At 40.6% G+C, this 14,643-nt stretch overlaps 1 protein-coding gene across 6 annotated transcripts in view; it reads left to right on the top strand.

Annotated features, from left to right (window-relative positions):
* ITPRID2 (ITPR interacting domain containing 2) overlaps positions 1–14,643 on the top strand; it is a 47,881-nt gene that overhangs the window by 24,503 nt on the left and 8,735 nt on the right. For 2 of the 6 annotated variants that reach the window (XM_035565770.2, XM_035565763.2), the window contains exons 11-16: positions 3,858–3,949; positions 7,680–8,930; positions 11,418–11,498; positions 11,874–12,001; positions 12,863–13,013; positions 14,117–14,182. In XM_035565770.2, coding sequence (XP_035421663.1) covers positions 3,858–3,949; positions 7,680–8,930; positions 11,418–11,498; positions 11,874–12,001; positions 12,863–13,013; positions 14,117–14,182 — 1,769 coding nt within the window. Of the gene's footprint in view, positions 1–3,857; positions 3,950–7,679; positions 8,931–11,417; positions 11,499–11,873; positions 12,002–12,862; positions 13,014–13,521; positions 14,183–14,643 lie in introns of those variants that run through there. The other 4 variants (XM_035565786.2, XM_035565778.2, XM_050711376.1 and 1 more) reach the window with 3 other exon arrangements.

The following is a 14,643-nucleotide window of genomic DNA, read 5'->3' as shown; positions in this document are numbered from 1 at the left end:
TTTGCTCATGGATTTTGTTTTTTTTTTTAAGGAGTAAGCTTCAGTTGCTTTGCACTGTAAGCGTACAGTGCTATTAAATGTCCAGTATTAAAAACAAAACAAACATTACAAAACAAAAGCATCCAGAAAAAAACCACCTTTTACAAAGTTATCTGGAAGGAAAGTTCGTTAGTTAAAAAACAAAATTCTTCCTGACATTTATACAGCAGTACCTTCCATTCCAAAAATGCCCAACAAACAGGACAAATATAGGTACAACATGTACAGAACAAAGTATTCTCAGGGCTTTGTCAGTTGTGAGTGTTTGGTTGCTGCCATCAGCAGCTTTGTGAAATTTTGAATAGCCCCAGACCTGTTTCTTTTGTGCTATCTGACACAGATATTCAAAACCAGTAACTAGCTTTGAAAATTAAGTCCTTACAAGTGAAGAAAGCACATCATCAGCACTTCCTGTCCTTAGCATGTTATTGTATTTATGGCTCTTAGTGGGTGCAGCTCCACAGTAGACAGGAGATGGGGGAGTGAGAAGAAAACATTTGGAACAGATTTAGAATTCGCAGGAATCTGTGTTCATATATCCAGAAGCTAAGAAATCCCTGGAGACTTTGAAGAGTTTCCGCAGGAGTGCTCCCTACAGGACTAGTTTCACTAGTGCTGGGGTGCCATGTGTGATCAATATGGGAAAACAGGGCAGCAAGTCTTTAATCCCAGAACGGAATACTTCATAACTAAGTTGGGGAGTGTCAATTTATTAATAACCTCATGAAAAACAGAGTGCATTAGAACTTTACCAATACTGCAGATGAAAGAAACGTAGATGTTACTAGAGCTTCACAGGCAGTTTCTGTGCATTTCTCCTCCTCTTCTGCATCAGCAGTAGAGTGATGCAGAACACGTAAGACAATTATTTAATCGGACTGTTTGGATCTGTGAGACTGTCAGTCCATTGGCAGTTGAATATTATTTTACAAAAAATGAATTATTTCATTGTTTGATAATGATTCTCTAATTATTCTGTTTTCATTTTTTTTTGGTAAACCACAGACCTGTCTCTTCATCATCTATTTCTGTTTAGAACTTTGACAGCTTATTTTTTATGTTTCTGAATACCTGCATTTTTCTGGCATGTATTCCATGCCTAGAAATATTTTAATGTTTCGTACAACTTAAAGCAATCATCCAAGGGACATTTTCATTTTGTGCTCAGTTTAACTGGGACATGAATTTGATTGTTCCTTCTCTTTTTGTTCATCTTGGATGGTTCCTTTTCCCACACTTTCCTTACACTTCTAGAGAAAAGTATATTATTATATATCAGCCTCTGATGCTGAGTTTTCTGCATTCAGTGTAAAGAGAGGGGAGCCATGTCTGATCAGCATCTCTTTGTCTTAAGACTCTGGTGTTGCCAGAAGGCATTTTAACCATGATCTGAATGTAACTTGGTAGCTTTTTTTTATTTATTTTAATGCTTCCCCCTCATCTGCTTGGATCTGAGAGACATCCAGGTGCCGTGGAGCAGGTTGTACATCTGGATCAGCACTTGACGAGAAGGGTGGATACCATTACATATCAGCATAGCCCAATGTAATAGTTGATATTTCTAATCTTTACAGAGCCAAACCTTATCATTTCACTACCAAAGTAGTAGAGATTCCTCTTTGTTAAAAGTTTTTACTGCATTTACAGGGTAGTCGTATAGAGGAGAATTCTGAGAATGTGCAAGAGACAAAGGTAGGTTATGGTAGAAGAAGACTAATCATACTTAGAAAATGTCTTCTCTGATTTGCTTTAGAATATTCAGAAAATATCCTGGCACCTTTGCAGCAGGCATGGATGGCTACATTAAGGTAATGTGTCTTTAGGTGGCACCAAGGCAGTTTGAAGCTGTTCATACAGCACTAATCTCTTGCCATGGATAAAGATGATGAGGCAGGTATGAGTGGGCTAGGTTGGCCACTTAACTGGCAGTGTCTGTCATGCAAGGCTGTCAAAGCACATACATCTATGTCTGTATATATGTATGACTGAAAAGGAAATAGAAAGGCAGGTCAATATTTTTCTTGAGCAGAGATAAATTCCACGCACATGAAACCAGATGCCAGTGCACACACCGGTGAATTCCTTTATCTGAACTATTTGGTATCTCTCTCCTGTAGCTAAGGCTTTCAGAGCTAATGCTTTTTTTTTTTTTCTCTCTCTTTTTTTTCTTTTTTTCTGTCTTTTTTCTTTTTCTTTTCTTTTTCTTTTTTTTTTCTCTTTTAAATTAAAACTCACCAAATGGGAAAAGAAACAGAGAGGAGGCCAAAATATGTGACTGTTCACCTCAGAGAAGGTGGCAGCTTCCCACCAGACCCAGATGTAGTAGCAACCTGCACACAGCATGCTCCTTCAGCAGTGTAAATTGTATTGTGTGCTTGCTATGAGCCAGGTCTGGTCTAAGTGAAGTAATCCCTATTGTCTTCACTGGGAGCTGGGTGGGGATGTCTGCCTTGTGGTAAAAAAAAGTTGTTTATCATTGCAGGATATTGTGGCTACCATGATAACAGAGTAGCAGCACAATTTGAAAGGCACTCCCTAAAAGCTGTATGAAATCCTCGATGAAAAAGTTTAAAGGGCAGTTTCTCTATCCTGTAGTTCACCAGCTTCTGTGCCTATGCAGGCTTTTATTTCTGCATTAGCGAAATGTTCATCAAACTTAATATAAAAAAAATAATTAGTTTTGAATATCCAGCAGTTTCAAAACAGTTTTCATAATACATTCCAATGCATTGAGCTGTGAACTGGGATTAATTATATGATGACAGTTAAGTGGTGGAAGGAATGCGGGGCAAAATTCTGTGTTCAGCCGCCGAGAGCAGAGCAGCAAGCTTCTGCACCAGGGCAAGGGGGCAGCAGGGTGTGGGGGCTAAAGGCTGCTGGGGTCTTATCCCATACCCAAGCTCTTACAGGTCTGCTGAGGACTAGAGGTGAGATGTGGTTGTTGCCCAGGCTGCCATGGTCATGGGGGTGTGAGGTAAACCCTGAACGTGAGAAGTGCCTCCTGTGTCCAGTGGAGAAGAATGCGGTGCCACACAGCACCGTGCTGCGGAGCTTACTGAGATCTCCTGGCCAAGGAGCTCTGTGGTGTAGGGCTTGCATCAGAGGACACCACTCCTGGGTAGCGCCGAGGATTTTGGAGTCTCTCTAAGCTATTTAAACACTTACCTAATGTGGATAGAGAGGAGTAAGAAGGAGGATCTTATCTCTGGAGTACAAAATGAATGCTGGGAATGTGCTTTGGCAGGTTGCCAGTCAGTGTGTTAGGGATGTTTTGTGTTTGTCCACCAAACCAGTGAGGGACCATCTCTAGCAGTTCTCCATCCTGGGCACTGCTCTCTGCTCATCTAGTTCTGCTCCACTGGATGCATGGGATGGTGTGGGCTGGCAGGAGACGCGTGAGCTCCTTTATCACTCTGATCAGAAGGGCTGGCAAACCTGTACGTGTCAATACAAAAGCAGCTGTGGCACTGAATGCATGTGAATTAACCAGTGATTCAGTTTTGTGGAAGGAAAACTGCAGCAGTGGCAACATCAGCAGACTTTTTTCCACAGCACAGAAAAAAAAAAAAAAAGTTTCTCTTCCACTACTGCTTGAAGTTTCACAAGTAGAGTTTTGCATGAGGAAAGGTTTTGCACTTCGTATGATTGAAACAAAGAGGTTGTTTTTCTGAATTGTTCAAAAGGGAGTTTGGAAAGGAATTGTGCTATCTACTTGTGCTACTTTGATGTAAAAGGAAAGCGTGTATTGAGTGTGACTGGGCTTAAGCAGTTATGATCTGTAAATGAATTACAGTTGGGTTTTGCTTTGTTTTAAGCAGATCAGCTGTTACGGACTGCTAGTCAGCACTCGGATAGTAGTGGCTTTGCTGAGGATTCTTCCACAGACTGCTCTCCGTTTAATCAGCTTCAGGTGAGTTTCCCATATTGGGGTTGAAATATTACCTATAAGTACGGTAGAGGAGAGACCTGGGGAGGGAAGGAGGGATACTGGTGTTTGACCTCCTTGATCATGACTGCCAGTCCCAGTCCTGATAAAATTTTTCATTTTCTGAACTGGATCTGCTGAGTCCTTTACCCTGTGTTAAAATTTTAAAACCTTTCTGATAGGAGAATCTGAGTATATGTGGGCCTGGAATAAGCTCTAAATTCAGTATTTCCTGTATGCTGTTCATAGAACAGCTTGGGTCGGAAGGGACCTTAAAGATTCCAACCCCCTGCCATGGGCAGGGATGCCACCCACTAGATCAGGTTGCCCAGGGCCTCATCCAACCTGTCCTTGAACACCTCCAGGGATGGGGCATCCACAGCTTCTCTGGGCAACCTGTTCCAGTGCCTCACCACCCTCTGAGTGAAGAATTTCCTCCTAACGTCTAATCTAAATCTCCACTCTTTCAGTTTAAAACCATTTCCCCTCATTCTTTAATTATCTGTCCAAGCAAAAAGCTGCTCTCCATTTTGTAAGTCCCCTTTAAGTATCGAAAAGCTGCAGTGATCTCTTCCCAGAGCCTTCTCTTCTCCAGGCTGAACATCCCCAACTCTCTCAGCCTGTCTTCATAGGAGAGGTGCTCCAGCCCTCTGACCATCTTTGTGTCCTTCCTCTGAATCCACTCTAACAGTCCCACATCCTTCTGGTGCTGGGGGCCCCAGGCCTGGATGCAGCAGTCCCAGTGGGGCCTCACGAGGGCGGAGCAGGGGGGGCACAATCCCCTCCCTCCATCTGCTGGCTACTCCTCTGGTGATGCAGTCCAAGATGCAGTTGGCCTTCTGGGCTGTTCACGGTATATCTTTTGTCACTGGCTCATGCTCCAGAATTGCAGTCCATTCCTCTCATGACTGCAGTGAGCAGATTTAAGGTAATGAAAGACTTTAGCTTTTCTGGTGATCATTAATTTCTTGCATCGTTTTTGCCTTCCCACTGATTTTTTACATGCTTTTCTATTCATTTATTTTTTTAGCTAGCAGCAGACAGAATGTGAAAACAATTTCATACTAACTTTACTGTGAAGGTGTACTAATATTTAGTCAGTCTTAAGCTCCCACATTCTTTCCTGTTCCAGTTGGTTTGATCTTGGTTCTGGAATTTGCAGTGACACTGACCAGAGCTCTCAGGTCTTAAGGGAGGGATGCTTTTGTTTAGCCAGGTGCTTATGAGACTGCCCAATACGTACATGTGCTCAGCATTATACCTGATACCTAGGAGAGGTGGTCTCTGCCTCTCGTAAGTCATTCACACAGTATTAACCATAACTTGGTTGTCTTGTCAGTCAGCCAGAGAAAACTCCGAGATGGATCCTGGTCGCAAGGCCATTGGGTAGCTGTCTGGGACCTAAACCACAGTTGAGAGAATACAATAGAAGCTAGTGTATCACCAGTAACATCATTTCTGTGGCTTTCAGCTGCTGAGCTTTTTTACACTACAGTGGCTTTCCTTGTAGCACACCAAACACATTTTAAAAGCCATTTTGCACTTACTAGGAGGAGGTTCCCATCCTCCCCATCCACCAACGTTTGCTTTTCAGTTTTGGTACTGATATTCTGTCCTTTTCCATTTAGTACTTTGCCAGCTGAGTACCAAAATGGAAGACAAGACAGGTCTAGTCTTTGTGTCTCCAATAAACATCAACTTACACTTACCAAAAGCAACAGAGAGAACAAAGGAAATCATGAGCATGAGTTTCTGTAATGAGCATAATAATCTGGGATACTGTTTCTACTCTGTACTAAACTGGGGCTACACTGAAATTGGCAGGCATGTTAGAAGGAGTCTCAGACTAGAATTGGACACTCCTGATCTTTATATCGGTTACAACCTGATAAAGAGTCCATTAAAAGTGCGTTGCAACTAAACGCCTCTTCACTGGAAGCCTAGTGGAGTTTGTGTTGGTTGCAAAGTGATGAGATTTTTCTGCATTCTATTATGCTGGTTTGAAAAGATATATTGAGACTGCATGAGATTTGTGCCATGGAGTTGCTAGGCTTTCTTCTGCCACTGTCACTGCTTTATTCAGACCAAGTACTGAGCTGAATTTAGAAAATACGGATGAATAATGAGACTAGGGAATAAGAGAACTTGGCAGCTAGTGAAGAGAACCTATGAAAAGAAGATGAAAGGGATACAGAGGGGCGTATGGTAAGTTAGTGCCATCTACTGTTAAATAATTGACTCTAGCAGCCATAGCATTCCTCTGGAACTCACGAGAAAACTGACAAACTGGAATCATATTTCCTTTCTTCCTTGACAGCCAAAAAAAGATTTCTAGGGGATATTTTGATTTCAAGGTAGGATGTTCTTCAGGGGAGTTTCATGTTACCAAAGTTAGAAAAATTCTCCATCCAATTCTCCATCCAAGTACTGAATTTTTGTTTGCCTCATTTGTAAGTAAACAATGTGATGGAGAATTAGAGAGACAGATACACATGTTTGTAGCACATCTAATTTCATCTAGGCATTACAGTCTTTTGTTCTTGTCATACCTTTGACTTGAACAGTATCTGAACCTGTACAGTCTTCAATACTAATTTGTGGCTGTGTCAGTGAGTGCAGTGCTAAGCACATATTTACAATGACGACCTTTGTGACTGAAATTCTCTTTTAGATGGTTGGAGACGGAAGTATTGTGCAATATACACCATAAATATTCTCTCTAGAAGGAACTAATAGTATCCTAACAGCAGAGAGAACTGCAGAAGTTAGAGATAGTAAAGCTTCTTTAAATTTGTGTGTAAGTTTATGTGTAAACTATGGTAAATTTTCAAGACTGTACTTTATACCACATATCTTACGAAAAAATTGTGCCCACTTCTAAATATACCTGTCAATCAGACTGGCCTAAGGAATATGCTTTGCAATCCATAGACTTTTCCTGCCATTTTTTCCCTATTAAATTAACAGCTGCCTTATACTGATGCTCTGATCAAGTATATAGGGAAATGCATCCTTCTGCAATAAGGAATTTAAAATGTAGTTTATAATAAGAAGGGAAAGATGTATTAGGAAAAAGAAATGGAGAATAGGGTAAAAGTGCTGGATTGTCTTCAATGGAGATGAGCAGCCTAATATTAGATTCCCAGTATCGAACAATTCTGTGACTTAAAACAGGATGTGTATATAGGCAGACTGTTTTTTCCCATTCTTGGTGTTTCATTCTTGGTGTGGGTGAATCCATGATTCTCCTCACTTCTCTGTGTGCATTCCCTAACACAACCCTTGGTTTCAGTGCTGAGTGTGAACTTCTATATATGGGACATACCACGGTACCTTCACCCTGATATCCCTTTGTCATTGCTACCTAAATACTAGAATTTTACTGCTGCCACTTCTGTTCTTAGAAATAAAGAGTTTATTGTCAAATCAAGAAAATGTGTCAAATCAAGAAAATGTGTGAATGGTTTGCCTTTTTTTTTTTCCCTTTCCCGAAACCATCTCCTTTTGGTGCCATACTTCAGTATGCTTCTAACCTATCTGATACTATGGTTTCTTTGTTTTCTTTCACTGTTTCTCCTGCACATGAAAATCATTTTGAATTATTCTACCATAATGCGTAATGGATATGGACTTAGACTCTTAGCCTGACTTCCTGAGAAGGCAATAGACCAGTCTCCAGTATGTTCACCCATTTGCTGGTTTGAATCTTTCCTAGGTTCAGGAGTCTTTGCAAGGCATGGGAAGCAGTGCTGACAGCTGTGACAGTGAGACAACCGTGACATCACATAGTGAGGAACAGAAGACACCAATAGCCAAGGAACTGCCCTGTTTCAATAAGTTTGAGGAGGAGGAAGAAGATGAAGAGGAAGAAGAGGAGGATGATGAAGATGAAGAGGATGATATCTCTCAAGTAGAGAAAGGAAAGGTAGAGGCACATTCTGAAAACAGAAGGAGAGATGATAAAAAAATCCATCACTATGAAACTGAACAAAATGGAGGAGAAAGCAAGTCATCTTGTGTGTCGAAGACAGTTGCAGGAGAGGTCAGCTCTAAAGAGGAACATGTTTCCAGTGAGCAAAAAGAATTGGAGCTGCTGGAGGAAGGCAGTGATGAAAGTGATGTTGACAAAGACAATGTATTTGAGTTTCCTCAGTATCAAACGCACCATATCCTCAAGTCACTGGAGTCTCTGGAAGGTGGCAGCTCCTCCCTGTCATCTGTGGACAGGGTTCATGTTGCTTTGCAAAGAGCCCAGATGAGGATCATCAGCACATCTGATTCCAGGGCTGGACGCGCTTTCCTTAAGTCAAAAGATCTCCTGAGGAAGCAGAGACAATGGTTTGCTGAATCGGGCTATCCTCTAAGGCGGTCTCAGTCTCTCCCAACTGCATTACTGAATCCAGTGAAAGTGGTGTCCTCTGTGAACGTCCAGTTAGCTCCCGGAAAAGAGACTCTGTGTGGTCCTCCTTCTTTCACCTACAAGTACACACGTGTGGAAGAAGATGAGAAATTGACGTCCGGGGATGACAAACAGGAGGGTAAGGCAGCTGCCAGCCAGCCTGTGTGCAAATCTACGCTGTTCATTGCGCCTTCATCCTCCAAAAAAGAAGTTCCCCAGGCTGGGCCCCGTGGGCTGTCTGAGGAGCCCAGTCCCACCAGGGGACAGAGCTGCCCACTGCACACGCCAGCACACATGTCCCACTCAACATGCTCCCTCCACTCCCTTCCCACTGAGTGGCAGGACAGACCACTCTGTGAGCACGTGAGGACGCTGAGCACCCACAGTGTCCCGAGCATCTCCGGTTCTTCCTTCAGCTCCTTGCTTTCCCCCTTTGGCTGTCCCTTCTCTCCAAGGCACTCTGGATATCCTCATCGACCTCATGCTATCAACCCGCCCTCCACCGTGGAGATGCAACTGCGCCGAGTCCTACACGACATCCGAAACTCCCTGCAGAACCTCTCACAGGTAAGAGGAAGAAAAAATTTCCCCGGGCAAAGGGGCTTCTTAGTTTATCTTTATAAAACCAAAACGTTAGCCTGAATATTCTTTTGTGTAGTGTGGGAGATCAGGAAAAAAAGGACATCTTGTGCAAGTTTGGTTTGCTGCTTCTTTCAGGAGCTTCTGTTTAACATGTCAAATGATCCTCTCTCCAGTGCTCCACTATTTTTCCATTGATTTTTTTCTTGTTACAGTTGATTCTTGGGTGGGGGGGAGGAGCAATGTACGCTTCATCAGCTATTAGTTTAAGTTGATAGTCATTAGCTTTAGATTTGAAAATACATATTGCCTTTAATGATACTTTAATCTGTCTCTTTTCTGTGAATGATTTTTTTTCATTGAAAGTCCAATGGCTTCATTAATAATGTCAGTGATGATTGTTTGTTCCATGCATATGTCTGTGCTGTTTCTTGCCAACCTTCTGGATGTTCAACTCTGGGTGTTCATCTAGTCAACATGAAGTCATCGGCCTTTTTTAAAGAATCAGTATTGTCACAATGTGTGAAATTTTGGCCATCTCACCTGTCAGAGAAGAAGTGCTTTAAAATGAAGCACATATTTTTTTACTGGTTTCTGTGACACCTTCTGCTCTTTCCCTCCTGATTACCAGCTGTCCCCTCTCCACCACTTCTGTACTGCTATTCTCTGAGTTCATGATCCCACTTAGGAGTCTGCAAGCTGCTGCAGGTGGCTATATAGGCAGAGCACTTGCAGACCCTGCTTGTTGATATATGAATACATGAAGAATATACAGTGGTAGAGCTTCAGTGACTTCTGTGGGTTTTATCTAAGTACAAACATCTGCTTCTCTGCTCCCTACTGGAGGTGGTGGGCTGTGGTGTTCTTTTTTAGATCCCTTTTCTTCTGTTTATTTTGCCACTTGTCAAAAACCTGAGGCTAGTCCAGCCTGACTTTGGTTATATCAGCTGCCCCTGCTTCATGGAGTGAGCTTCGGTATTGTGACACAGCACTGCAGTGGAAAGCTGCAGGCAAAGGGGTTTTAAGTTAGCCGTTGTTCAAGGTGTGCCTGAGAGTGAGCATTTGCAGAATTTGACCTTCTTTGTAAAATTACCTTGTGTGAATGAACTGCAGCCTTGCTATGTGTCAGGGTACAGTGTTACTACTTATACCATGCTAACTAAAGCTGCTGGAGAAGAAACCTCTGTATTACACCCAGAATTCATGTTCATGCTGATTCAAATAATAATAGTAATAATAATAGTAATAATAATAATTAATAATAATAATAATAATAATAACAACAAAAACAACAACAACAAAAACAATATCAGTTTCAGAGGGGATAATAACATCTCCTAGCCCACTCGTCCTGCTTCCAGAGTAATTTGTCTAGACCAGTTCCATTTTGGAAAGTTTGGTCCTTCTCACTACAGAGATTTTTATGAAAAGCTATTGTTCCAATACATAGTTTCCTTGTGCTGCTTTTCTCTGCAGACAAGATTGAGTTTGGCACACAGCATACTCGTCTACTATAGAAAATGTTGAGATGTTTCAAATATATGGTGTTGTTATTAGGAAGGAAAAAAGAGGAGTAGATAAATTCCCAACAGAACAGGGAACAGAGAAAACTGGGAGAGGAAAAACAAAACATCCATCCCCTTGATGTGATCATGTTTGAGCAAAGCTCCTCTAGATAAATTGACATGCTTCAAATTTTCCATGGCGTGTCAATAGTCCTTTGAATTCTTTCAAAATTATATTGGACAAGCTGTCTTTTTCGTGTTTGAAAAGGTAAATGTTTTTGCTGTTTCCACTGTTCTTTGCTGTGCCGTGTCTCTACATGTAACAGCCCCTGAATTTTAACTGGTTACTGCAGATGTTGAAGCAACATGCAAATAGAAATTCTTCAACAATTTTGTTTTCATGAGAGATTATTGGCATGCAGGGATCTTTGAATGTAGGCAATATGGTGAGATTATAAAACAAGAACAAAATCAGCGCGCACACGCACACACAGAACTGAGGAAAATCCCACAACAAACGTGACTGTGATCACGATTTGAAAATGAGACACTTTAATTTACTCAATTCTGTTTTCTGTGTTGTTCTCTTTGTCTTTAGCTAAGACAATTGCAACTACTGAGTTTTCACTAATCTGCACTAGGCATTTTCTGGACCCATGTCTGGTGCAGAAAACTTAGCTTTTATCCCTACTTATTTTGTCAGACAGGATTAATTTTTTATTCTTTTTTTCAACTTCAACACATTTGCATTACAGAGCTTTGGTGCACACGCTTCAGTTAGGAGCTGGTGCTTCCATTTTGTAAAATTTCCTTTTCCTGTTACAATATTTACTTTGGTGGTGGAAATTACAGTGCCAGAAGGACTGTGTTTTAACATTGGCTGCTTTTGGAGAATCTGACCATTTCAGAAGATGAGTTCATAAATGGGATTGTTGACATTCCTCTTTCAAATTGTTCATTTCTTCCCTAGTACCCAGTGATGAGGGGTCAGGATCCTTCAGCTGCCACCGGTTACACTACTCAGAGATCATCTATTCTACCTCTCTATGAAGTAAGTGCCCCTGTTCACACAATGATACTTAGTCAAAATAAAATAAAAAGAAACATCCTATAAGTGCCACAGACTGTGCTATGCATGGTCTTTGCTCTAAAGGGATAACATGACTCTATCCTAAATGTCTAAAAGGGATTAGTCTAAATACATGGAAGTAATTTCATGTGTTTGTATGGTACAACTGAAAATGTTTTCTTGAATTATTGCGAGCTCATAACATGCAACATCTGTAGTATTCTGAAGTTGCTGAGCTTCTGCTTGACTCAAAGAGCACACCTAGTCAAATGCGGTTATAGGGCCCAGACTTATTTTATTTAATTATTTTTTTCACCTTTTCTTTTTTTTTCTTTCCTCTTTATTTATTTATTTTAGAATACTTTCCAGGAGCTACAAGTTGTAAGGCGAAATCTAAATTTATTTAGAACCCAAATGATGGATTTGGAATTGGCTATGTTACGTCAACAGACAACAGTTTATCAGCACATGACAGAAGAGGAAAGGTAAAATGATTTTGTTTTTAAAAGAGAGAAAGCACTTTGGCACTTCAAGAAATGAGCTGCTGCCTGTGAAATCAAAGCAAAAAAAAATCTTACTAGTTTCAATATGAACAGGGTTTGAGATGAATTGTGGCCAAAATAGTTGTTTACTCTCATCTGTATATGTCTTCATTCTAGAGGGTCTTTTTTCTGTTTTTTTCTAATCCTTATTTCTCATTAATTGATGATTTTTTTTTCTCCTTTCTGGAAAGTGATTTTACAGCTGTGGATTTTAAGGACTTTATCATAGGATATTGGAGGGGAAAAATCTTAAAGATTTTAGTTTAGATTTCTCCCCCCCCCCATCTGTATAAATGTAAATAAAAAATAAAAAATAAAAATTGTAGCATTCAGATGCTACAATTCCAACTCACAGTAGCCACTCAACAAGTCACAGATGGCATTCGTTATTCTGGCTCTGTGTGTTTGGTCACCATGAGTTGCAGGAACCGCTGATGTGGAACAATTTTTGAAATTGCTGATTTATTTATTTGAATTAACTCTTCACTAACTCACTTTAAATATATTTTAAATAAGTTGGCCTACTTTGACAGTGGTGTCTGGGCCAAAATGCAGTTGCTACTATAAAACTTAAAACTGTGATACTCCCTGTTGTCTAGTTTTCTGCATGGAGTGATATATTTTCCCCAAGCTCCCTTTCTATAAGTGTAGCAAGACCTTAGTTCCTTTTCAGGCTTTCAGCTAATTTTCAGTGAAAGAGGCGTTTTCTGTGTTCCACCTTGAAATCCGTTGCATGGAGTCCTTTGCGACGTGCAGCTGAGTGCAGTGAATGCCACTGTTCTTTTTGTAATGGATTTTGTATAGATATGAAGCTGATCAGCTGCAGAGCTTGAGAAAGTCTGTCCGCATGGAGCTTCAGGAGTTAGAGATGCAGTTAGAGGAACGTCTACTTGCTTTAGAAGACCAGCTGAGAAGTCTGCACATGTCTTCCCCTTACAGACCTCAAACACACGTAGTGAGTATTACTTTTTCAACAGCATTGTATGTTTTCTCAGTGTAATGTGCATCAGTTTAATGTTAATAAGCCATTACTGTTAAAACTTTTACAAAGGGATGACATCTGGGGAATCTGATGACAATGTGTCTATTATCAGGGGTCATTTTATTGTTTTCAGGCAGCATCTTAAGGAAAAGATGTGGAATCAGAGGGTCTTTCTTGCTATTAATGCATGTCAAGACATATTTTTGGGGTTTTCAGTGCTTTCTTCTTTTTCTTCTTCATGACCCTGGGATTTCTGAGTTTTGGTAGATAGTGCTCATGTCTGAAATCCTTGTGGGATGATTATGATCTTTCTGGAATTTCCCTGCACTGATTTCCTTACTTGTGAAAGGAGGGTAGAGAGACAAGGCACTGTGTTTCTCTCCCAAGAAACAGCATATGGTTCCCTCCAGCTCTACATGGAGCAAAAACCAGGAAAATCCAGTTGTCATCTTCAGGTTTCTTTTTCCACTTCTTTTTGTAGCTCCTTCAGATGAAGACTCCCTGCCAAACACAGGGAGAAGCTCTGCTTGCACAGACACTCTCCCAGAAGCTCAAGAGCAGTGGGAGAAAGGATACTGGTGTCTGGTGGTGTGGATATATCTTTCTCTTCTTTTCGCTCAGCAGAAGACTGTTCCTCTGTTTCCTGCTGCAACTCTATCATCAGCCAAACAAAAGAAGCACAGACAGAAAGTATTATATGTTCTTCCTGGGTTTCATTCCTCTTTCTTAGCCAATCCCCTTCTACAGAAGAAGCACTGGCCACATCTTCCGCTTTAGTATTTTGTCATGGGAAAAAAATTGAAACCCAAGAACAGGAAAATATGGTATTACTGTGATCCCAAGCCAGGCTTGCATTCTTTGAAACATATAAATATCTTTTCTTTTTTGTAAATCCTTTTATAGAAGAGGGCTAGCTTTAAAAATGACTGAAATAAACTTTCTCCAACCAGCTCTGCTTCCTGGTTCCAAGTTTGTGCTTTTACTAAAAGTTGTCTGAGACACAGCGTGTTTATATATTAGATTCTGGCAGCTCTAAAAAAAAATCCCCAATGCATTAACTTAACTTAATTTTTCAGGGTATGTATGGTAGCAGAAGTGCTGACAATCTATCATGCCCTTCTCCACTGAATGTCATTGAACCAGTAAGTAGCATGCTGTATGTTTGGCTAAGAAAAATAAATAAATAAATAACAGGAAGGAATATCTTAAAAAAAAAAAAAAAAAAAAAAGATCACAGGAGATTCATTTGACACACAGTCCTGGAAATAGTTTACTCACTTGAGTAGTTCTGTTGAAAATAGTTGCATTTTCCCCTAAGCAAAGTTGACCATAGGTATAAGCAGCTGTGAAGTCTTGTTTATTTTTAAGAGGAATATGCAGAAGTGAGATGTTGTTGCATTTATTGACTGATGATGGTGAATTTTCCAGGGAAAATTATTTCTTATTTTTCTACGAAGATTATGCTAGGAGTCCAGAATAAGCTCCTGAACCACTGAAGTGGTAGTAGTTCAAAGACTGCAGGGAAAAAAAAAAAAAAAACTTGAATTGTTTTAGCAAAGAAAAATAAAATCAAGCCTTTACGTGTGCCTCTGTCGATGGCTCT

Source organism: Cygnus atratus, chromosome 6 (assembly GCF_013377495.2).
Source record: "Cygnus atratus isolate AKBS03 ecotype Queensland, Australia chromosome 6, CAtr_DNAZoo_HiC_assembly, whole genome shotgun sequence".
In the NCBI taxonomy this organism is placed as follows: Eukaryota; Metazoa; Chordata; class Aves; order Anseriformes; family Anatidae; genus Cygnus; species Cygnus atratus.
The sequence above is the reverse complement of the archived record's forward strand: the minus strand, read 5'-3'. Positions and strand labels throughout refer to the sequence as shown.